At 32.8% G+C, this 24,743-nt stretch overlaps 1 protein-coding gene across 2 annotated transcripts in view; it reads right to left on the bottom strand.

The window, feature by feature from the left end:
* Positions 1 to 3,974: 3,974 nt before the first annotated feature.
* Tmtc4 (Transmembrane O-mannosyltransferase targeting cadherins 4) overlaps positions 3,975 to 24,743 on the bottom strand; it is a 390,299-nt gene continuing 369,530 nt past the window's right edge. For both annotated transcript variants that reach the window (XM_090402208.1, XM_090402207.1), the window contains exon 17: positions 3,975 to 5,637. In XM_090402208.1, the coding sequence (XP_090258334.1) occupies positions 5,498 to 5,637 (140 nt within the window). In that variant the 3' untranslated portion in view covers positions 3,975 to 5,497. The remainder of the gene's footprint in view (positions 5,638 to 24,743) is intronic.

The following is a 24,743-nucleotide window of genomic DNA, read 5'->3' on the forward strand; positions in this document are numbered from 1 at the left end:
TTCCATCTTTTTAAGGGTCTTCCTCTGCATCAAGTACCTTTTGGGTGATAATTTAGAATTTGTTTAGGTATTCTGCTTCTATTCATTCTCAGTATGTGTTTTTTGCATTTTTCTCTATAGTAAATAACTGTTTCATTTAGGGAGTTTGTGATTCCAAGTTTATTTATAACTTATTAGAAAGAAAAATATTTATTTAATTCCAAGTTTTGTACAATGGATAAAAAAGAAGGTATTAATGGAAGAAAGATTTCTTAATTAATAACCATTATATATGGGATGAACATAACCAAGATGGTGAATATAGGATTGAGATGTTAGATACATAGCTCACTGTTATAATGTGTTGAGCAACTTTCCTCATTGTTTATTCATTAATATGCAGGTTTTGGATATATGCTGACTAAAGGTGATAAGCTTATTTAATATGAGATTTTGGTTTTTATCAGCATTGGATTTGATATTGTATCATTTCAAGAACCTTTTTAAATCTGTTAAACCTGTAGTTGTTGAATTCAACATCTAACAGTTATTAATTTAGACTCACTCTCTCTGTTAATAGTTTTTTTTTTTTTTTTTCCTTCTTCAATTCAAGGATTAGACATTTGCCAGTTCCAGCTTCAATGGTCTTCCTCTCTCTCTCTCTCTCTCTCTCTCTATCTTTCCCTTTGGTCTATATCTATCCACCTCTTTTGGCAGCAATATCTTTCCATTCTAAATAGATGTTCTTTCCATTTCTCTCTATATTCCTATATTCCTCGATCTTTTCATTTACATTGTAAATATCTAATTCTTTTCTGATGTCTTTATTTCTTATATGGTCTAATTTTGTTCATCCTTTAATTGCTCTTACAAATCTCATCTCTGCAGCTTGTATTTTACTTTCATCTTTCTTTTTAATGGTCAAATTTTTTGAACCATATAGTAGAGTGAGAGTGGCCATTACGTTATAAAATTTTAGTTGAGTTTCTTGTCTTGTTTTTTTTTTATTCTGTATCCTTTTAATTGTTCCACGATTTTATGAAATTTCTTTATTTTTTCATCTATATCTTCATCTTTTAGATATGTTATTATGCAGGATAAATAATTAAACTCTGTCATCTGCTTTATTTTATTTCCTGTAACTATTTTTGATCTAACATGATCTCGACCTTTAAATGGCACAACTTTTGTTTTTTATTATTATTATTATTACGTGATACCTCCAGGGAGTCCAAGGACTCATTGTGGAGGGCAGCTACTCTATAACTCTGTCTCCACCCCTTTCCACCAACTGCAACTACACCAATGCCATCTACTGCCCACTACTACCCACTACTAACAATAAAACAAATTAACCAATGGATAATTTGTTTTATTGTTGTTTTCCATATTTTAATAATCTGATCTATATATATATATTGAATAGAGTTGGAGATAAGCTACATCCCTGTCTGATACCCTGATTTATTTCAATCTCTTCTGTCAATTGATTACCTAACTGTAACTCTATTTTTGTATCTTTATATAAACTTTGTATAATTTATATAAGGATATCCATTACATTTGTACCAAATGTAATGGATATCCTTGTTTTTTTCATTATATTCCATGGCTTTTCTCTATCAAAAGCTTTCTTGTAATGTATAAATGCCATATGAGTCTCTAAATTCAATTCTCATTTTTTTTCCAATAATTTGTTTTAACCCAAATATTGTCTATACATGATCTTCCATGTCTGAAACCATATGTTCTTCTGAGATAGATTGTTTGCAATATTTTATTATATTTTATTCAGGATTTTACTTTAAATTTTGTAATCTGTATTTAACAAACTTATTCCTCTGTAATTTCCACAATCATCTCTGTCTCCTTTCTTAAATATAGATATAACCTTAGCTTATAACCAATCTGATGAAACTTTACATTTCCTCCAACAGTTATTTATTAAGTTTAAGAATCTGTGATATAAATATTCTCCACCATATTTCCAAAGGTCTGTATTTATGCCATCTAATCCAGTTGATTTTCTATTTTTTGATACCTTTATTGCTTCTTTTAGTTCTTCCAATTTTATTGGTTCTATATATCAATACTGATTTCTTCATTATTATTTTCTGCTATTAAATTTGGGTCATACCGAAAATTCTTATAATGTTCTATTCATTGTTTCTCTTGTATTATATCAATTTGTGCTTCATTGTTTAATTTCCTTAATATTTTGTGGGCTATATCTTGTCTTGCATGTATGTCTTCTTTTTTATTAATACATCTCTGGACTGTCTTCATTAGCTTTCTGTTCTATGGTTTTAGGTATATTTCTTTTGTTTTTGTATGTTTCTTCTGTTGCCTTTGTATGTTTTTGAAGAAGTGATTTGCATGCCATTTGTTTTTCTTTTATGGCATTTTCTATATCTGTGTTCCAGATTTTTAATATTTTTCTTTTTAATATTTTATTTTTCTTTCCAAGTACTTCAAAAGTTGCTTTATGGATAATCTTTATTAAAGTTTTCCATTCTTCTTCTATATCTTCACCAATTTGGACTTCTTTTAGGTAATCTGTTAATTGTGATTGGTATAGCATTTTTCTTGTAATAGATATACTTTGTATACTTGTTCTCTTTCTTGTTTTTTCTTATTTACTTCCTTTCTCCATTTTGCTAGTATTTCTATTTTAGAGACTGCTAAATAATATTTGAAAAATTTCACTCCTCTGTAAACATGTTAATCTCTCACTCATGGAGCTAGTTTCTGATTAGTAATGATATAATCAATTATAGATCTTGTTCCTGTGCCATTCCAAGTGTATTTATTTATATTTTTTTGAAAAAAGTATTGGTTATTTTAAAATTATTGTACAGAAGTACAGAAGTCTAATAGTTCTTGACTATTGTTATTCATGTAGAGTTCTCCATATTTTCTTAAGACATTTGGGATTGGATTATTTCCAGCATTAAAATGTGCTATTAATATATAGTCATTTTTATTATATTTATTAGTTCCTCTAAAACTGTTTAGAATTCTCATTCCTACCTTCTTCAGGGCATATACTCCTATTATATTTAAGTAGCTTCTATTTGTTTTTAATTTAATTGTTATAATTTGATCATTTACAAAACTGTACTTTCGTATTCTGTTTTTCCATTTATTGTTGATTAAAATGGCCACACACTAGAAGCTCTGATATGTTGGTCCATTCCATACTATATAGCATAGTAGAACCAACTATATCTCCTATTTCCTTTAATTTCTCTTTTGTTTATGTTATCATGGCTATATTAATGTTTTTAGTTGTTTTACTATTTCTAATTCCTTTGTTGTCATGCTCTGTACATTCCATGTAGCTACTTTTAAAATGCCTGGGATTCTTAATCGTTTACCTTTATTCTTTCTTGGTCCTTTTCCAGTTCAAGCATCTGCATTATAGAAATTTTTTTACTCGGTAAGCTAACAAGTCATACACAAAACCCCCAACATGGAGGACCAGGGTATATATCTCTCTCTCTCGTAGTCTGGCCCCTACTTCTTGACCTGTCCAGCTAGGGAGGTCCTATCAGTAGCTTAGCCACTGCTGGTGAAGCTCTTAGATCACTTGTGTGTGCAAGCCTTCTTATCACGTCAAGGTGGAGATATCATTAAGGAGATTTTTTTTTTTAATCTGAAAATGTACATCAAAAGACGTAAAAAACCTGTAATTAGATAAATATACTTTTTTCTAATAAGTTGCAAGTGGTGCTCACCAGACAAGTGTGGATATTTCAAACCATGGAAACCTCAACTCAAAAAATTTCATTAGTTATGTGTAGATGATTATAGGTGGTGGTGATGATGGTCAAGAAAACAACACAAATAATAGGTAACCTAAACATCATGATTAAAAAAAAAAAAAAAAAACAGTTAAATGAGTAGATGATTAATTTTTACATGCTTATTACTTTGTTTCAAAATACTGGTAAGTATTAAATATTTTAATTTCATGATAATTTTCATACAAGATATCCTTGAATTGTAACTATTTATATAGTTTTTTTTTACAAAATTTCACAGCAAAAATATATAAATTCATATTGATCTTAGTTTTAAAATATCACATGGACGACTGATACAAAATAGCATTCTCACATACTCTGCAATACCTTTCTCTTATAACAAGATTCAACCACAGGATATAGATGATTGCTTCAAGAGTACTTATTAACAGTTCTGAGTTAAAATGTAACAATTAAATCTTAGTGAAAAATGTGCTAAATTATAAAATTAAGTTATCAGTAAAACACAAGAATGTTTTGAGCCTAAATCAAATGTAATTCATGTACAACAGTTACAGTTAATGAAGTAAATCTTATAAATAAATAAAAAAATTAATTAAATGGGTTAATAAGTATTAATCCTAATCTCTTTAATTTAAAAAAAAAAAGGAGAGGACAGAGGTTAATATTCATTAGAAGTGAAAAAAAAAAAAGTACAGTAGGATGCATAACAAGCAATTTCCTAATATCCAACTAACTGTTCTGATGTTGGTGACTATTTAATGTTCTGGCTATTATCCAAATATCAAACTCAACCTAATCCCATCCTAACATCTGATCATCCTAATCTCCCATGTTATTTAATTATTTGATAACTGAACCTATTTAGAATCGGGGACTCCAGAGATCATGAATCTCGCTGTAGTTCCTAATGTTTCTGCCTTTATGTACATTACACTGGCTTTATTAATGTTAAAGATAACTCTGGTAGTAAGAATACATTGTACAATGTTATCCACTCTCAGTAAATAATTTGTAGAGACCAAAGAAATAGTTTGGTATAGTGGAAGGTTTGGCTATAGTGAATTTCCTTTAGAAAAGTATACTCTGAAGTTTTGGCTAGGAATTTTCAATAGTTTGCTATAGTGAAAGTTAACTCTAATATATAACATTCTCTTATAAACTGTTAAAACACTGCTATATACTTTGTAGTTCTTTTAAAAAATGGAAATTTGTAGTCAATTAGCTATATATGAGAAACCTTAAGCTTACATTTACAGAAACTTTCTAATCTAGAATGGTAGAAAGTAAGATTAAACTGAGCAAATAAAATTAATACATGAGGATATATATAATATCCATCAAAATGATTATACAGATGCTATTTATAACATGGCACGGCTGTTTTGTATGATCATGCACAAAAGATCAGAATATGCTACATCAGAATCATTTCGTGTATCTACAAATGCAGAAGATACTGTGGTAACTTATACTGGATATTTGAAATGTAAACATCCTTCAGCATTAAATTAACATTTGTTATTAATTTTTCTGATATGTAATACTAAATATAGCTACAAATGTTATGAGTTGTGAACGGTAGTAGCAAAATATTTGTCTCACTCTATTTAACATAATAACATTATCCAGCTGAACAAGGCACCTTTAGATATTTACTATGAATAACATTTCCCATAGTAAAACTTTTGTTATTGAGACTTGCCATCTCAATGCTCTATATTATGACTTCTTACTGACTGATTGCTACATCATTCTTTTTCTTTCCCCAGCATCTTATGAAGAAGGTGTAAATTTTCACTAGCACTTTTCATATTTGGTTTCAGATCCAGAGCTTTCAGATATGCTTCTTTTGCCTCGTCATACTTTCGCCATCTATGATAAAGAACACCTGTCGAAAAACCAATAAAATATCTAAAATTATTTTAATGATTAATTAAAAATGAAACATTTTCTCAGATCAGTGATAAGGGATTTGTTATAAACTAATGTTAAAATTGTCTTCAAATGTGCATATGTATGTTTGGAGGAGGATGGTAGGGAGAAGAATTCTGAAATAGATTTTTTATTAGTTCATAATTTTCAATTTCCACTAATCTCATTAGTATACTACAATATGTTCTACAAGTTTTTATGCATGTGTAATTGGAATCAGTAACCGTCCAAGTATAAAAGTTTCTGAAATTTAAAATATGGAGAAACAATAATTCATTATTATTTTTCTATTTGTGCATCACGTGAATGGTTATATCATAAACCTATGGTCTATTAGTATATGGATGGCTCAGAGTTTACCCAGTAAGTAGATCGAAAATCTCATGCCAAGTGATGAAATTCATCTATCACCTAAAGATATTCACAAACAGCCATGCCCACAGTCTGTTAGTTGGAGAAGAGATATGCTATTGGCGTGACCAACGAGACCATCTTTAATTATTTAAGAATTACAAACAAAGTTTGAATAATAATAAAAAAAATCAGAAGGTGGTATCAAAAGTAAATGAAAAAAAAAAGTAATTAAAAAAGAAAAGAAACAAAAAATAGACTTCTTAGGCATTCAAAGTTAGGATTTAATATTATAATTCAGAAAACAAAATGAGAGAAAAATAATTATGCTATATCTGCAGAATTCTGTACTGCAGGAATGAGTTTAAATCATGTAAACTGCATGGTTTAAAGTACTATATCATTTCTGAACCATGTACAGTATTTAATTTCATGCAGAATCAACTTTAATTGAAAAAACATTTCCTTATTTCCTGTTGTGAAACAGTTTGCTGCAAGCAAAGAACATTATGTATCTAACTCATCAGAAGTTGGCATCAGTGAACTTGCACATGTAGATGAAATGGCTCATCACTATGATAACAAACTAGCCCATAACTGTTTATACACTGTGTTGATATTTTATAATGGGAAAATTCTATAAGAAAAAATAATCGGATCCAACATAATTTCTGAGAACTTTAAAAATTGACACAATTGAATTATTTGTGAAAATAATTGTCAGAATAAGGGCACATTTTTTTCTCCACTACTGAAAGATATAGAATACAAATCCCCACCACCCATTCTCATAACCCAAATTTTCTTTTTTAGTCATGCTTTAAGGTATGATCAGAACAGTGATAACTGTTGTGTGCATAAGATAAAAGCATACATTTTCTGTTTCATATATAAGAATATAAATAACTACATAAATAAATAAAAGAAATTTGACATTCTTAAAAGAAAGAATTTTGAACACGTGTAACTTTTCAACTTAAACAAAGCATGTTTTTTTCCACTGAGTGCAAGGATCATTATATGTATATACAAGAATATGAATTCTTTATAAATGATCAATTAACATATATTACAGTGCTAAGAACTAAATTAAGTCAGATGCAGATTTTGTAAATAAGTATTTTTTTTTAATAGTATAACTGGTGAATAACTGAAAAGACAGGAATTCAAAAGCAACTGATTATAGTTGTAATAGCACTATCAATCAGTTTCAGTTATTTAAATTCGATGATGTTAACTGATGGTATTTCATTTGTAACAGTGAATAAGTTAATGGAATTACCATTATGAAAGGCCATTATCTGGAAACAACAGGAAGCAGCTCTGTTCACTCCATCACAACCTTCTTTGTGAACTTATGTTGATATTTTTGGTATTTGGAAGCATGCAAATCAAAGCCTACAACCATTTCTTTGAAAAATTAACTTCATTTATTCTAAGAATGAATTACATTTGTGGCATTTTCTTTTCTTTGAGCAGCTAATGTGCAACTAGTTTTCTAAATACCACTGTTTATCATACACCCATATTCTCAGAATTCTGTATACATTAATATACATCTTCAGTATATCGTCCTTTCCAAAAGCAGAGCATAATTAAGACCCTATTAGATAGAGCTCACATCTGTTGTGGATGCTTGTTTTTATGATAAAAACACCAAATTCTTAAATGGTATCAATACTAAAGAGATCCAAAATATGACTGACTGCTTCATATAAACTTCAACTTATTTCAAAGTATTAACCATCCCTGTTTGCTATGTGAATATATTCTCTTCATATTTTAGAATGCCTTCAAAAACATCAGCAGAATTCTTAAGAAATTCTGAACTAACTGCACTGTTCAAATAAATCCAACAGTTACCTCTGTCCTTCAAAGACAAATATGCTCCATTATCTCTACCTGATCTTACTGAAGTATGCTTTAAGTGGTAGTTGTGGCATACATGTAGACTATAAGAAAACGTAGACATAATAAAGTTCATTACTAATATAAATAACCAAATACTTTATTAACCAATTTATAGATCATCAGTGTAACTGCCAATTCAAAAAAGGCAGAATAACAACAACAATGAATTATATATGGAAGAAATGAGTCAGGTGCTAGAGTGGTCACATTACAGTATTCATCATATTTCTTGGTTTAAAAAAAATCCTGTCTCCTTAAGCCAACAGATATCATGGTCAGTTACGACATTCAGTCCTTATTCATTAAGGTTCAATTTCTGAAACTCTTCAGTTGTCATTTGCTATAAGCCTTCCCCATCTGTTATACTTTAATTGTTCATTTTCATCACACATTTAGGCTACTTTAGTAATAAAAATAAAATTTAGAAACAGATGAGGTGGATGCTATGGACCCCTCCCCCCGAAGCAGATATCTGAAATATCTCAGTTGTAGCCTTCTTTCTGCAATATGATGTTTTTTCTATATAGCTACATCCTAAAGCTGATTTTCCTTCATTGCTAACCAAGAGCAGCATCCTACACCATTGAATTATGTGCACTATGGAAAAGGATGGAAAATTAGCTTTGCTAGACATCCAACTCTCCCACTCTTCATCGAGTGTGCTGATAACTTCAACATATGTATTTGTATGTATGTGTGTGTGTAATTGTATATATTGGATATTTTCACTAGCCAATAAATACATAACATGACTTGGAACATCATCCTTGTCAGAAAACTAGAAAAATTAAAATGCTTTTCAATAGAGCATATCATCTCTACCAACCCCTTTCATTTTAAACTAAAACTGAATGCAATCTGAGGAATCATGTAACAGAAGAGCTTCAAGCCAAAGAAGAAGCACATAACAGAGACTTATTAGCCTATTTCTAAGAAACTAACCCCTGTACATAGGGCTCCTGTAAAAGTAAACTGAAGTACTATTTTCTTTCTTATCAATAAACTCTCCTCCATATTACCTTCACAGATTCAAGTTGTAAAAGAGTGGTGAAGCACTCTCTACAACTTGAATCTTAAAGCCTGCATTACCATAAATTTGGGACTAATAAGGATTTAAATTGTTTTGTAGGTAGTTTTCGGTATTGAGACCACATATTAATATAATTAATATAATAAGAGTTTACTGAAAATAAACAAGTAAAAAACCCAATAAGTTTTGTTTGTTGTAAGACTTACATCATTGGGGTAATGGTATATAAAAGTTAAACACAACAAAAGGTTATCGACAATTACACATATTAGATGTTTTTTATAACTTCACAACTGTCAAATAATTGAGAAACCAGAATACAATTGATATATTCATTACTATATGTGTGTTGGAACATTGCTAGTTGTTGCCATGTTCTCTGGCTCACGTGTGCTATATCTGAGGGCCAAGGCAGTTAATTTTTGATGAAGGCAGACCACACTTGATGTAAAATCAGGCCTTGATTTTTATTGCACTGTGTAGGGATCTATAGCATTTGTGCAGCTTCTTTAAATTTCCCCGTGAAACAGTTGTTATCAATATATGACATGTTTGTCTGTTGCCAGAGTACTTGATGACCAGTTGTGGATGTGTGGAATGCTAAGCCTAATTTGTGCTCCTTTCTTTTTTTCCGTGTCATTTACATGCTCAGACATGCGGATCTCTCCCGACCTTCCTTCCCGTCTGGCCTACATAACAAATGCCACACAAGCAATGAATCTCATAGATACCTGCTTTTTTTTATGTGGTGATGTGGTGGTTTTAGTGGATGTAAGAATCTTGATATTATTTGTAAAGCTAGAAAAGTCACTTTTATGTTGTACTTGCAGAGCAATATAGCCAATTTGTCTGTGACATTTTTGATGTACGGCAGCGTGACCTGCATTCTTGAAATCTTGTTTAAGTAAAGGAGTTGCAGGAGCTGTATTAAGAATTTTTTTTTGAAAAGGATTCAAATTTATAAAAATTTTGATCAAGTCTTATCCTTATTAATCCCCTTTTTTTTTTTTTTTTTTTTTTTTACATGTATTGATTTCATATCTACTGTATACTGAACACTCAAGCATGTGGCTCATTTCTTCGTTTATATAACCCATTGTCAGTTAAACTAAAGATGATCTGTAAGTTTCAGATTGAAACATATGGTTATTTAAATTATCAATAAACTTTTTAGTGTCTACGTGTTCATATAGTCTATATCTATACCAGAAACCTACTTAAAACTAACTCAATCAGTTCATTCCCTCTTATCTATACATACAGAACCGATGTACTACTGGTTTACCAACTTCTCACATGTGAACTCATTCTCCAGAGAATGTCTTTTCAAAGATTACCAAACATAGCACTGAACAGAATCATGGGAGAAGACTATCAAGAAGGAAAAAGAGAATAATTTGGCTAGTCTCCGAAGGAAAGGTCACAATTATCAAGCTTCAGAGAAATGACAGAAATGGCCAAAGATATAGCCAAATGGAAAGGATTTGTTTACAGGGGACTCAACCCATTATCTGACAGATGAAAAAAAAAAAAGAAGCATAATGATTGTGCTTTTTTTTTTCCCCATTAGATATACTTTACATTTACTCTGTGTGTGTGTGTGAGAGAGAGAGAGAGAGAGCCTCTTTTCTAAATATATGGTATGTCATTCTATGAGTGCATTATCTTCTCTTTCTGTTCTGGGGTAAATGCAGATAATGTGCTGCAGATTCAGCAGAAATGTGCTAGCTAAAATCAGTACAGGATTATCTGATTTTTCTGATTACCCAATATTTTATATAAACAATTCTCTCCAAAGTTCAAAAAATCGTTTCTGCAAAACTGTGATTTTTTCCAATTTTTTGGGGGAATTGGAGTTCAAAGACAAGTAAAACCAATTATCAGGAATGAGGAATGTCAGCTATAAGGATACAACATATTAGAAAATACAATCTAATATGAAAACTGGTGGATAGGAAGAAAAAAAAAAAAAAGAGGTGATACATTGGGATAACTCAGGAGTTAAGAAATATTTACCAGATCGGCACTGGGGGAGAACATTTAAAAAAGGGAATAACAAGGAAGAATGGACAAGTGGCCATCTCTGAACATGGCAGAAGGGAATAAATAGTTGTTTTGGCAGTGAGAGTAGTGTGCATAAAAAGCATTACCTCAGATAGCTATAGAAGTGCATACACTGAACATCATTGATATGACTGGCTGTGGAACATGAGTGTCATGCCTTCATGGATGCTGCAATAATAATTATTATAATAAGTCACGTATTGCTAAACGGGAGCATCACCATCAGATTTTACATGTACCATGGATAATTTGCAACTAAATGAAATATGTGCATGTGCGTGCGTACACACACACACACACATGCACAGCTATTATTTATCCTCAAATAATTGACATTACTGATCAAAAACAGGTGAGATTTCACTAAATAATAAGTATAGGATGTAATATTTGGACAATCATGATAAAAGGAAGGAGTAGCAATAGCATTCAATATCAAACAAAGATAAACTTCTTGAGTGAAAAGCAGTTTCAAGTAGAGTTATATGGCAAACTTCAAAATGGGGAAATAGACAATGAATTTAGCTTATAATCCTACAGAAAATTCTCCTAAAAAATGAAGTGGAGGAATATTGTAACTGTTAATATTTGGTCCCTTTACACTAATTCTTGTAGTAAGGCTTATAACTGGTACTCATACATACTTATAACTCATACATAACTGGTAATTAACTTAAGGAATTTACAACGCATAAAACGGATATTAATTAAAAGAAACTTTAAACTTTCCTTAAGTTAATTACCAGTTATCCCTTTACACTAAGTATGAGAGATTTTCTTTTGGATTTATTAGTAGACCATAGTTCTTTATAAATATACACAATCATCGACAAGTTTCACCAGCTTAAGTCTGTCTGGCTTCTTCAGGACAAGAAATGGGTACACTAACGTTAAATGCTAAAAAAAGAATGAAGTAACAACAGTTAAATTAAAATTGAAATGATGAGTAACATCAAGAGCATGGAACGTGGAGTCTCAGTCATTGTTTGTTGATCGCGTTTTATAGTTTTTCGCAAAGCTGAGTTCTGCTAAACATAGTGAATTTATTAAGCTTTTCCAAATGTATTTTAGTATCATGCCTTGATTTCTGTTGAGATTGTCTCCTGTCCGGAGTACCACTGCAGCTTCTTTAAAGTTTCTACATCTGAAATCTTCTTCAATGTATGGAACGGAGCTTTTGTCCCAATTGATGAAGTGGTTTGAAATCGAGAAATGATGGGCTAATCCTGAGGTATCTGTTCTGTTGTTGTTGACATCCCCTATATGTTCTTTTTTTTTGGATTTCTAGGCTTCATGATGTTTGGCCTATATAATTCAGTCCACAGGAACATGGGATGTTATATACACCTGCATACTTGTAGAAGGCAATACTGTCCTTAAGAGATCTTAACATGGGTCGTGTAGTTTGAATAGGTTTGAAGGCAACCCTGATGTTGAAAGACCTCACGATTTTTGCTATTTTTGTTGAAACTGAGGATTTTGTTGATACCTTATGAAATTGACATAAGATATGACAATGGACGATGTATACTGCGTGCCTGGAGGTTGTGGCTGTGGGTTGTTTCTATTGAGAATCTTTTGGATTATATTTTTTGGGTAACCATTTCTGACTATAGTTTGAGATATGAGTGAGAGTTCATCAAGCAGATCTTTTTCTTCTGTGATGATATTTGTTGCTCTATTTTTAAGCATATGTATAATGCTAAGTTTTTGTGCATGATGGTGAGTAGATTTAAAGTGAAGATAATGTCTAGTGTCTGTAGGTTTGCAGTAGATTGCGAGCTTGATTTGTCCATTCTCTTGTTTTTTTTTATTAGTGTGTCCAGAAAAGATAACTGATTGTTATTTTCCAACTCTAACATGAACTTGATTTTTTGGTGGAAAGAATTTATTTTTTGAAGGCACTCATGTAAGGCAAACGCGATCAACAAACAATGACTAAGACTATATGCTCCAGATGTTACATGTCATTTCAATTTTAATTTAACTGTTGTTACTTCATTCTTTTTTTAGCATTTAACGTTAGTGTACCCATTTCTTGTCCTGAAGAAGCCAGACAGACTTAAGCTGTGAAACTTAAGTCTGTCGGCGATTATATATATTAATAAATCCAAAAGAAAATTTCTCATACTTAGTGGAGGAATATTTTCGAGTCATCCGAGTATGCAGCTGACATAAAGAAAATGGAAAAAGTGACCCTTGTTGGAGATATAAACAGCAGAGTATGAAATGAATCCTGCCAAGCATACAGAAACATTTTGGGAAAATTTGGAGAAAAGGACAAGGATAATAATAATAATAATGATAAGTATTGGCTGGATTTCTGCTCAGATAACAGACTAGTCATTACTAACACCATGTTCCAACATAAAGATGTGAACAAGTTTACATGAAGGGAAGATACAAGAAATAAGAAAAGTCTTGTTGACTAGTAATACTGATACTGAACCAGTATCATTCTTGATACTGGTTCAGGATATAAGAGTGTACAGATACTGGTTCAGGATATAAGAGTGTACAGAGAATTTGAATCTGAAAGTGATCATCACTTAGTTTTAAGTAATATAAAAATGAATATCACATAGACAGTATGTAAGAAAGTTTTAAGAAGAATTAAAGTTGAGCAGTTTTCACAGGAAAACTGTAGACTCAACTATCCAAACATTACTAAAGAGAAAAAATGAAACAATTTGAAATCAAGGTACAAACCTTAGCATCTCAGTGGAAAACTGAAAAAACATTGAATGATTCTACTGGGAAGGCATGAGGTGAAATTGTCAGCAAGGATAGAAAAATAAGAACACCATGGTGGAAACAAGAAGATAAAGAAGCAGTCTTCTGGAAAAGATGAAAGCACACTGAAAGCTCTTAGCAAACAAGTCAGCAGATGCCCTAAAAGAATAAGAGAAAAATGTAAGAAAACTAAGCTATGTGTAAATGTAGGTAAGCAAATGTCATGAGAAGACTTTGGTAAGAACATAATAAATAAATATCAGGAAGGTGACAAATGTCTGGAAGCTACTGAAAAAGCTTAGAAATGGAAGAAAGAGTACTATAAAAATAATCAAATATAATAAAGGTCACATGAAAGCTGAAGATAAGAATATCCTAGGTGTCTGGAGTAATTACTTTGAAAGACTGTTAAACAAAACAAGCAGTAACAGAACAGCATTAGAAAATTTTCTAGAGGTATGCAAATATGGAAAGGCAGTTGGAGTGGTTGCTCATAGTTGAGCAGAAATGCTCAAATATGGAGGTAATGAAAGTTTTGCAGTGGATACACTGAATACTTCAGAGGGTCTGGTCAGAAGGTCAAATTCTAGATGATTGGAGTAGATCTCTTATAGTTTCCATCTATAAAAAAGGAAATAAAGATGAATGTGAGAATTACATTGGAAATTTCTCTACTAAGTGTTGCAGGAAAGATTTATGCAAGCATACCTGAAAAGAGGTTGAGAAAAATTGTAGAAGATGAACTTGAAGAACAAGCAGGGTTAAAATGAATTCCGCTAAGAAGGGGGGGGGGTAAAGGTTAGATTTTTTTCTCATAAGGTGGTGCATTGGATGTTGTGAGTGCAAGCAGTGTGAATGAATTCAAGAAAAAGTATGATAGCTGGTGCATGTAGTATGTGGCCTCCCTCAATGAGTCCCTGACTCCCTGGAAGTCTCTTTTAATAATAGTAATGATAACAAGGATCTATATTCAGGTTTTGCAGATCTGAAGAGCGTTAAAGAATCAGCTGACATGATGAACATCCTCTAGAACAGTGGTTCCCAACTTTTTGTTGCTCCATGCACCCCTTTTGCCATATGCCCGAATATACCCCCTCCAAGATTGCGATTTGGCTGTGAAGGTCACGTGTGCGCACAACATTTATGTTGAATATATTTTGGTTCATAACAAATGTTTGTTGATCTCTTTAAAGATGGTGAATATTTGTGTAGTTCTTGAATGTAAAAATCATACCATTAAAAAATCTAAAAACTCTAAAAATCATATTCAGTTTTTCTCAGATAAATAATATGAATTTAAATAAAATTTATATGTTACAACTTAAATTTATTTTTACAGATTTCCTTTCAAGAGTCCTAATATCTTACATTTAGGGATTAAAGCTATAGTTAATTTTTTCTAATGACTTTAGTAACTATGGCCATTAATTTAAAAAACTTAAATAATGATAAACTATTAAGAAAACTTTTTTATTTGTAAAGCATACAGTATTTAAAATTCATGCCTAACACATAATCCTGGAATGTATATACGAGTATCTGTAACATGAATGAGATAAAGCATACTTTAATAAGAGATTCTACTGAAAGACAATGACAACTGCCACTATATTAGTAATGAGTGGAACTTGTTAGAATGGGATATAGTCACCCGCAAGGATGGCAACTCTTCCATGGGCAGGTCTATCCCCTATCCAGTCTTTATGAATGATAAAGACTGGATAGGGGATAGTCTATCATACCAAATAAGTCTCCTGCAAGCAACAGCATTGGCTTGTTTATTATACACACGTATCCGCAAGAATATAGTAATTTTATTATTGCAAATATTTCAACCAGAAACTAACTGATCATCATCAGTGCATCAGCATAATCACAAGGTGAAGCTACAACGAGAATGTTAATTTATTTACAGAGCTGAGCCATGTGCTGGATGCCACCTAGTAGCTAGTTGAATAAAATAAGATACCAATTAAGGCCCAAATTGTATTTGCAATTTTTGTTTTCATAAAATTACTATATTCTTGTGAATATGTGTGTATAATAAATATTGTTATAACATGAAGTTCCATGAAAAATTCACTGGCTTATGTGTCTGTAAGGGGACCATCAAACTTTTGTCAAAATCCATTGTAAGAAAGTATTGATTATTAATGTTTTGTGGATCCATACTCTTTCTGGTACTGCAGTTTTTTTTTTTTTTTTGAGGAATTATGGATGACCAGCATCCACCTCTTTCTCCTCAGAAAAAATACCAAATGTCATCAAACCAAACATACAGAAGTATCCATTTTATCTACAAATGGGTTCTGGGCATTTCTTTGTATTTATCAAGCATTCATTCCATTATTTATTTATTTATTTATTTTTTTTTTTTTTATGCACTCAAATGAGAAGCAGATTTCAGGGATGTAACTGGGAGAAGGTGAAACATTCATGTTAATGTCTCCCCAGACATTCTTTTTCTTCACCTTCTCAATGTAGTTTTCTAATATATGTTGTTGTGGTATACTTGTCCTTTGTCTCCTGATATGGAATGTTCTGCTCTACTTGATCTTTGAAATATTTCTTTCTTACCCTTCCAATCTTTAGATGCTCAAGTATGCTGAATTTTGTTTTATGCTCACTGCTGAGCACAGATGGTATGGCTGTGACAGTCTTAGAATGACCATATCTCCGGCACTTCAGAGATATGGTCATTCTAAGGTCATATAGTCATAAAGACTGGCGATGAAATGGCCTGCTTTTAATGTTTGAAGTTTTGGGAGAAATTCTGTCAGGAATATCGAGAAAGTCCCACTCTGATATTACTGCTCTGGATAAATCCAGAGATTTTCTGGAGGAAGGAGCTACTACAATTAGTTTTCTCCAACTGTTGTTGTTGTATGAAGGATCTGCTTTGAGTGCAAGTTGCTTTGACTAAGGAATGTAAGCTCTTTTGTCAAATCTCCTGAACAGTTTTTTTTTTGACTGATCTTGAGAATCTTCCTAGTCCTTTTCATTCCTTTTCGATAAAGAAAAGAGTGACATTTTCCCAATAGGATGTTTGCCTGTGAAATATATATTAATTATTATTAAGAATTAACAAAAATTATTAACAGGTGTTCAGATGTTTTCTACTTTTTTTTTGGTTTCTAAACTTGGTTGAGTTTTTTGAGGACCATCAGTATACTTGAAGATGAAAAACTGATACTCAAAAATGAGATGAGAGTTCAGTGTCAGAGTATACCTCACCAAAGGACCACACATAGATGCTCGTTATCTGGCAGGCAATGACTGTACTCAGAAGTGGGATGCTAGAGCTACTGCAAACATTTAACTGCTACCATAGCAAGCCTTTGACCATTCACCAGAACATGGGAAAGTTGACTTACTACAACAAAAGTCCCATTGTTCCCAGCAAGTACACTAACTAGCCAAGTGATCCGAGCTGGAGACAGGTCCACCTGTCTTGCTGAAGAAGTACACACACCCAACCAAGATACCACTTTAAGGATATCCATAAATTGCACAAGTGCTTAAGGGTCAAAGCTATATAACTGAGAGGAGACCCCCACATAGCCTTCAAAGGAATGCAGAGAACCGACCAGGGCTTCTGACCTAATGTCCAATCCAATGTACAATTTGGGATTTAGCCGACCAAATTATATTCTTATTGGCTTAAACCAAAATATAAAATGATGGTACAACATGACAGAATTTCATGCCGGCTGGGGCGTCGCCCAATTAAACAAGGCGCCCGTAGTTTTCGCCAGGAAACCAGCACAAACAGCAAAAAGTCAGCTACTGGAACAAATCCTAAAACTTGCCCCAACTCAACATCACCAGAATTCAAGATCGGTACTATCCACATAAGAAGCCTGAATGGCAAAGAAATGGAGCTAGCTGAGGAATTGGATAAGTACTAGATTGACGTAATAGGGGTGACTGAAACAAAAAAAGACAAAAACTGGTGAGATCTTTCTGAGCAATAAATACAAAATGTTATATTCAGGCAATGATAATCAAGGAAAAGAAGGAGTAGCCATAATATTCAACACTAAATAAAAGGCTAATCTTCTTGAATGATAGGCAATCTCAAGTAGAGTGATGTGGGCAAATATGAGAATGAGGAACTGGACAATGAGACTTATTTGTGCTTATGGTCCCACAAAAGGTTCTACTAAGGTAGAAATGGAGGAATTTTTTGATGAAAATCAAAATTTTTTGAGAGAAGAGGCAAGGAATTTGAAAAGTCTCATTGATTATGTTATTGTTGATAGCGATGTTTTCCCACTGGTGCAGGATGCCAGAGTGTACAGAGGATTTGAAATTGGAAGTGATCACCATTTAGTCTTGAGCAGGATAAAACTAAATTTCATGTTGAAAAAGAAGAACATATAGGAAAGTTTTAAAGCAAATAAAAGTTGAGCAGCTCTCAGATGTGAACTGTAGATAAAATACTCATGACATCTTCCTTTCCCTCTTTTACCTTGCAGTGTCGAGGGTTTATTAATCATTGGACCTCAAACCGTTCATAGGATAAGGTGTTCAAGTTTGCCTGTTTTGCGGGATGAAAAACCCAAGATAAACTGGGGGAAAAACCCTACTGTCCATGCCCAAGACCGGCTAACTTGGCTATGGCTGAGGAAGATCCTTCAGCATCTCACGTCACCAAGGGGAATCAAACCTGGGAAACTCCTTCCCCAGGCATATGGCTGCAAAGCGCACAGCCACTAGGCTAACCGTGCAGACTCAATTAAAATACACAAATATTATTCAGGAAAAAATGAAAGAGTTTGAAAACAGGAACCAAACCATGGAGATTCGGTGGCAAGTCCTGAAGAAAACACTGACTGATTCAGCCAGAGAGGCATGTGGTGAGGTTGTCTGCAAGGTTGGAAAAATCAGAACTACATGGTGGACACAATAAGTTAAAGAGGCAGTGAAGGAAAAGAAGAAAGCATATCAAAAATTCCTGGCAAATAAGTCAGCTTGTGTTGTTAGAGAATACAGAGACACATGTAAGAAAGCTAAACACTGTGTAAAACTGGTTAAATAAAAGTCACGGGAGGACTTTGACAAGAACATAGAAATAAATATCAAGAAGGTGGCAAGATATTTTCTAGGTTGTTGAAGCTCAGAAATGGAGGAAAAAGTGCTGTAAAAGGAATTAGAGATGATAAAGGTGACATGAAAACAGGAGAAAAAGATATCCTTAAAGTATGGAGTAATTACTTCAAAAATTTCTAAATGAAACAAGCAGTGATGACAGCACAGTGGTAAAAAATAGTGACCAGGCAGGCAGTCAGGAATACATATCCATACTTGAAGTAGAAAAACCATCAAAGCCTGAAATGTGGAAAGGCACAAGGAATAGATGATATTCGTCCAGAAATGCTCAAGTATGGAGGTATAAAAGTCTTACAGTGGCTGCACTGACTGCATAGTTCAGAAGGCCTGGACACAGGGATGAATTCCAGATGATTGGAGTAGAGCTCTCATAGTACCCATATATATAGAAAGGGAAATAAAACTGAATGTGAGAATTACAGAGGCATTTCATTACTGAGTGTTCCTGGTAAGATATATGCAAGTATGCTTGAGAAACGGTTGAGAAGGATTGTGGAAGAGGAGCTAGGTGAAGAACAAGCTGGATTCAGGCAAAACAGAGGCTGTCAGGATCAGATTTTCACTTTACGACAGATAGCTGAGAAATCATGGAATATAACAAAGATCTGTATTTAAGTTTTGTAAATCTGGAAGAGGCATATGATAAGGTGCCAAGAGAGAAGCTATTCAAAATGCTACAGTTGTATGGTGTCAGTGGGGAATTACATCAAGCAATACTTAGTCTCTATTTGAGTTGTAAGTCAGCAGTTAGAATTGAAGAAAGTACAGGATGATGGTTTAATGTTAAATCTGGTGTGAGACAAGGATGTACATTATCCCCTCTGTTATTCATTATCTATATGGATCTCAATATGAAGGAAAGTGGTATTAAACCTGATATCAAAATTGTAGGTGTTAATCTCAGCTCTTTGCTTTATGCAGATGATGTTATACTTCTAAATAAATCCGGTACAAGTCTTCAAGATTCTTGACTAAATTGAATAACTGTTGTAATAGATATGGTATGAAGGTCAGCATTAAAAAGACAAAGACAATGGAAATAGGCAGAAACATTGAAAATATCAATTGCATTGTGAATGGAAAACTTATAGAACAAGTAAAACATTTCAGCTACTTAGGCACGATTTTTAGTGAAGATGGTAAATTAAATATGGAAATAGACAACAGAATCAACAAAGCTGGTGTGGTAGGAAGTCAACTGAATAAATTTATATGGAATAAGAGAGAAATTAGTCAAAACACTAAATTATCTGTATACAAGACAGTGTTCAAATCAATTTTAACTTATGGATCTGAGAGCTGGGTTAGAAGTAAAACACTTGACCAAAGACTAGAGACTGCAGATATGAGAGTCCTGAGAAAGATTAGGGGGTATGAACAGATGGCATCAATGGCAATATCATATTAAAAACAAGGATATTAGGAAAGAACTTGATATTGTCAACATCCAGGAATGCATTAGCAGAGCTAATCTCAGGTGGTATCTCACTTAAGCAGAATGGGAGAGGAAAGATCAGCAAAACAAGTGTTCTCTGCCAGGTTGACAAGAAAAAGTCCCAGAGGAAGACCAAGATATAGGTGGATTGACACAGTAAAAAGTGCCTTAGAAGACAGAAATATAAGACCTAACAATATTGGAGTCTTGACATGAAACAGACTGATATGGAGGAAAATTGTAGATAAGAAGTTAGTAATGATGTAAATTTTTCATGTAGTACTATCATATTCTATACACCCCTTGAAGGGTATATATCAGGAATTTGTTGATGGTGATAAATTGCACAATGACAAACATGGTGGTAGGGTATTTTGGACTCCATAAGTGGTGGTCTGGAAAATAGGAGAATGAAAAAGACTCAGGAGAAGAATACAAGAAGGAACAGAAATAGTGGAAGAATAAAAAGGCCAGTACCATCATTGAGAGGTAATTAATTTACAGAATTAACAACGCATATAAAGTATATTAATTAAAGATAACTTTAATGAATCACTTCTATATTTCGGCAATGTCACATTGCCATCTTCAGGAACATAAAGATATGGTATGTGCACTAAGGAACTAACAAAGCAAATGAGCAAGAAAGTAAGAAACTAATTTTGTTCCTAAAGTCCTAATGGTGCCCTCTTGCGGGCTAATTTGGTAGTCTTGGCAGTTGGGCTGAAGTTCTCATAATGAAAGTCTCCCAAATTTGGGGCAGTTTCATGCACCCAAATTTGTTGAGGTTAGGAACGTTTTTTAGAGCTGCTGAAGATTCTTTGAATAATCTTTCGTATTTAAACTTGCTGCGATGGATTATTTTTGTTTTCTTCCAACGAAATTTCACCAGTACAGCCGCTCTGGGCTTGCAGACCATGCCTTAGATACCCACCATAAAATTCGTTGGAAGAAAACAAAAATAATCCATCGCAGCAAGTTTAAATACGAAAGATTATTCAAAGAATCAGCAGCTCTAAAAAACGTTCCTAACCTCAACAAATTTGGGTGCATGAAACTGCCCCAAATTTGGGAGACTTTCATTATGAGAACTTCAGCCCAACTGCAAAGACTACCAAATTAGCCCGCAAGAGGGCACCATTAGGACTTTAGGAACAAAATTTACTTTCTTCCTCATTTGCTTTGTTAGTTCCTTAGTGCACATACCATATCTTTATGTTCCTGAAGATGGCAATGTGACATTGCCGAAATATAGAAGTGATTCATTAAAGTTATCTTTAATTAATATACTTTATATGCGTTGTTAATTCCGTAAATTAATTACCAGTTATGTCTAACCAACGTATAAGTCTTACTACTAGAATCATCATTGAGAGGTTCCCCTCCACCACAAACTTGGTTAGGCTTGTTGAAAGAATATGGGAAGAAAGAAACAGAAATACTGGAAGAATGAAAAAACCAGTACAGCCACTGAAAGGTCCCCTCCACTACAAACAGGTTAGTTGGTGGGTTGGATGGTTTAAGGTTTACCATAAGAACAGGGAAGGTCATACTGCACTAAACCATTTACAGCAGTACACAAGATATCAATAAATAGTAATAAAGAGATTAATTAGTAAATAACATTATAAAAAAAAAAAAATTTAAAAACTTATTAACTAAAATTAATCAAAATAGTGTTTACATATAAATATAATTTATAAATAGACGTGTATAAAAAGTTAAAAACTTCATGCAGTTTGTTCAAGTCTGATAAGACCTGCCTAAGTATACAGGGTGTCCCATAATTCTTAGTGCAGTTTTGATCTTTAACTGCTTCAAAAATATCACATTTACAGAGTTGCAATAAATATCATTTGAAAGTATTACTATTAGAATTTTTGATGCATGAATATTATTTCATCACATTTTTCTTATTTTTTTGATTGGTGTGATTGAAGATGGCAAATGTGAAGTCAACTGTATCCTGTGGCTTGCTGAACTTGTTTGTAACAGCAGTAAGAAGAAAATTCTCTGCCCATTATAACAAGGTACCTCCCCACAGAAATTTAATTAATAACTGGATGAAAAAATTCAAAGAAACTGGATCAATTCATGACAAACCCAGATCAGGGAGGTGTTCATCAAAGGAAGCGAATTTGGTCAAAATTGATAGGGCATTTGATATGAGTCCCAAGAAATCAGTGCAACGTGCTGCTGCTGAGTTAAATGTACCAAAATCCACAGTGCACAGAATTCTAACCAGACAACTCCATAAACATGCTCACAAAATTAAGACTGTTCAAATGCTACAAGAAGAGTAAAATCATGCCAGGTTGGATTTCTGTCAACTGATGAAGACACAAATGGAAAATGATACAGATGTTATTCACATGTTGACTTTTTCAGATGATGCAACATTCCACATAAGTGGGAAAATTAACCATCATAATTGCCACATTTAGGGTGCAAAGAAGCCTCAGGAAACAACAAAGAGACTCGCAAAAAGTTAATGTATGGTGAGCGGTTAGGAGGTGTTGCAATATCGGGTCATTCTTTTTCAATGAGCCCACTGTCGGTGTGAAGGGACACAGTCAACTGGGTGACGGACAACTGGGCAACGGAATAAAAGATGAAATATGCAATTCTATTCTGTTGATCTATTACCAGGTAAAAATGAGTCAGAAGTACGGTATAAACAAAAAAATTGAAAAATCTTGCTCATAATTTTTATTTCTGAGCTTCACTGCGTAAAGCGTCTTGTTTGGCAATTTATCATTTGGGCGTTTTGTGTGCGGTTATTTAGTTGTATGCATTCGCAAGATATTTTGACTTCAATTAAACAGTAAGACTAGTTAAAATATCTTGCGAATGCGTATTAAACTAAATAACCGCACACAAAATGCCCAAAAGATAAATTGCCAAACAAAAAAATTGAAAAATCTTGCTTATAATTAAGTTTATTTTTATTGTGTAGAATTACGAATCGTATTGAAGTTATATTGAAATTTCCCATAGAATTACGGTATAAACATAAAATTTGAAAAATCTCACTTATAATTAAGTTTATTTTTATTGTCTGAAGAAGTATTTCTGAGCTTCACTGCGTAAGGTGGCTTGTTTGGCAATTTATCATTTGGGAATTTTGTGTGCATTCGCAAGATATTTTGACTTCTATTAAACAGTAAGACTAGTTGTTTGTTTGTTTATTACATCGTTTCCGATATTTGTGTCAACGTTACAGTTATCACGTGCAAAGAACAAGTTTCAGTAAATAAAAGGTATGTATTCAAAATTTATAATCTTAATCGTATACTAAATTGTATACATGGCATCTAAATTAATTTAAATAAATTTCAAACTCTTGATTATCTCTGAAATGAAACAAATTGCTAAGTACAATTATATAGAAGTATAGAAATATTTCACTATTGATATAATTAAGAATTTTTTCAGTACTATTTTTCAAATAGTACTGAAAAAATTCTTAATTATATCAATAGTGTAAACTTTTTTTAAATTTTATTTTTATATTTATATTTCTTGTTTTTATTCTTCAGAAATGGATAATTCAAGAATATTAAGTCAAAGAGACAAGGAAAAATATGCTTGGAATGGGTATCTTAATGTTGTTAAAGACAAGATTGATAAGAAAGGTTCAATTCAATTTTGGGGATGTGAAAATAAAAACAAAGGATGCAAAGGTAAAATCTGGACAAGTGTCAGTGATGGATCACTAATTTCTGAAAAACAGGAACACACATGTAGCAGTTCTGGAAATGCGGCCAGAGTAACAACGCAAGAAGTTAGTACAACAGCCAAAAAAATTAGCGGATACGACAATGAGCAACCCATCACAAATCAGAACTCTAGTTAAACAACCCATCACAAAAGCAGAACTCAACTTCTGGGAATGCTTCCAAATCATAGCAGTCTGTGCAGAAATATTCAAAGAAGAAGATTAAAAAATTTAAAAGCCCCAATTAATCCTGATTCTAGGGAAACAATAATTATTCCTGAAGAATACTTAAATTATGAATTCAGTCCATCACAATTTGAACGTTTTTTATTGGCTGATTCTGGATCAGAACAGGCCGACCCCATGAGAATATTAATTTTTGGCCGTGAAAGCCATGCAGTGTGGAGCCAAAGCATGAATGAATTATTTATGGATGGCACATTTTTACTTTCTCCCCCTCTTTTTGCTCAAATTTTTGTTATTTTGGCTAGAAAGGATGGAGGTCATGTTTTCCCTGTTTTATATATTGTTTATTACCTAATAAGACTCTTAAAACATACACAAAATTATTTTATATGATACACGAAATGTGGCCATTACTAGATCCCAAAAATATAAATGTTGATTTTGAAATTGCCTTTCATCAAGCGTTACGTATAGTATTTACACAAGCTAACATAAATTATTGCTTTTTTCATCTCATACAAA

The sequence above is a fragment of the Typopeltis vanoorti genome, chromosome 12 (assembly GCF_054136105.1).
Source record: "Typopeltis vanoorti isolate ZY-2024b chromosome 12, IOZ_Tvanoo_1.0, whole genome shotgun sequence".
Lineage (NCBI taxonomy): Eukaryota > Metazoa > Arthropoda > Arachnida > Uropygi > Thelyphonidae > Typopeltis > Typopeltis vanoorti.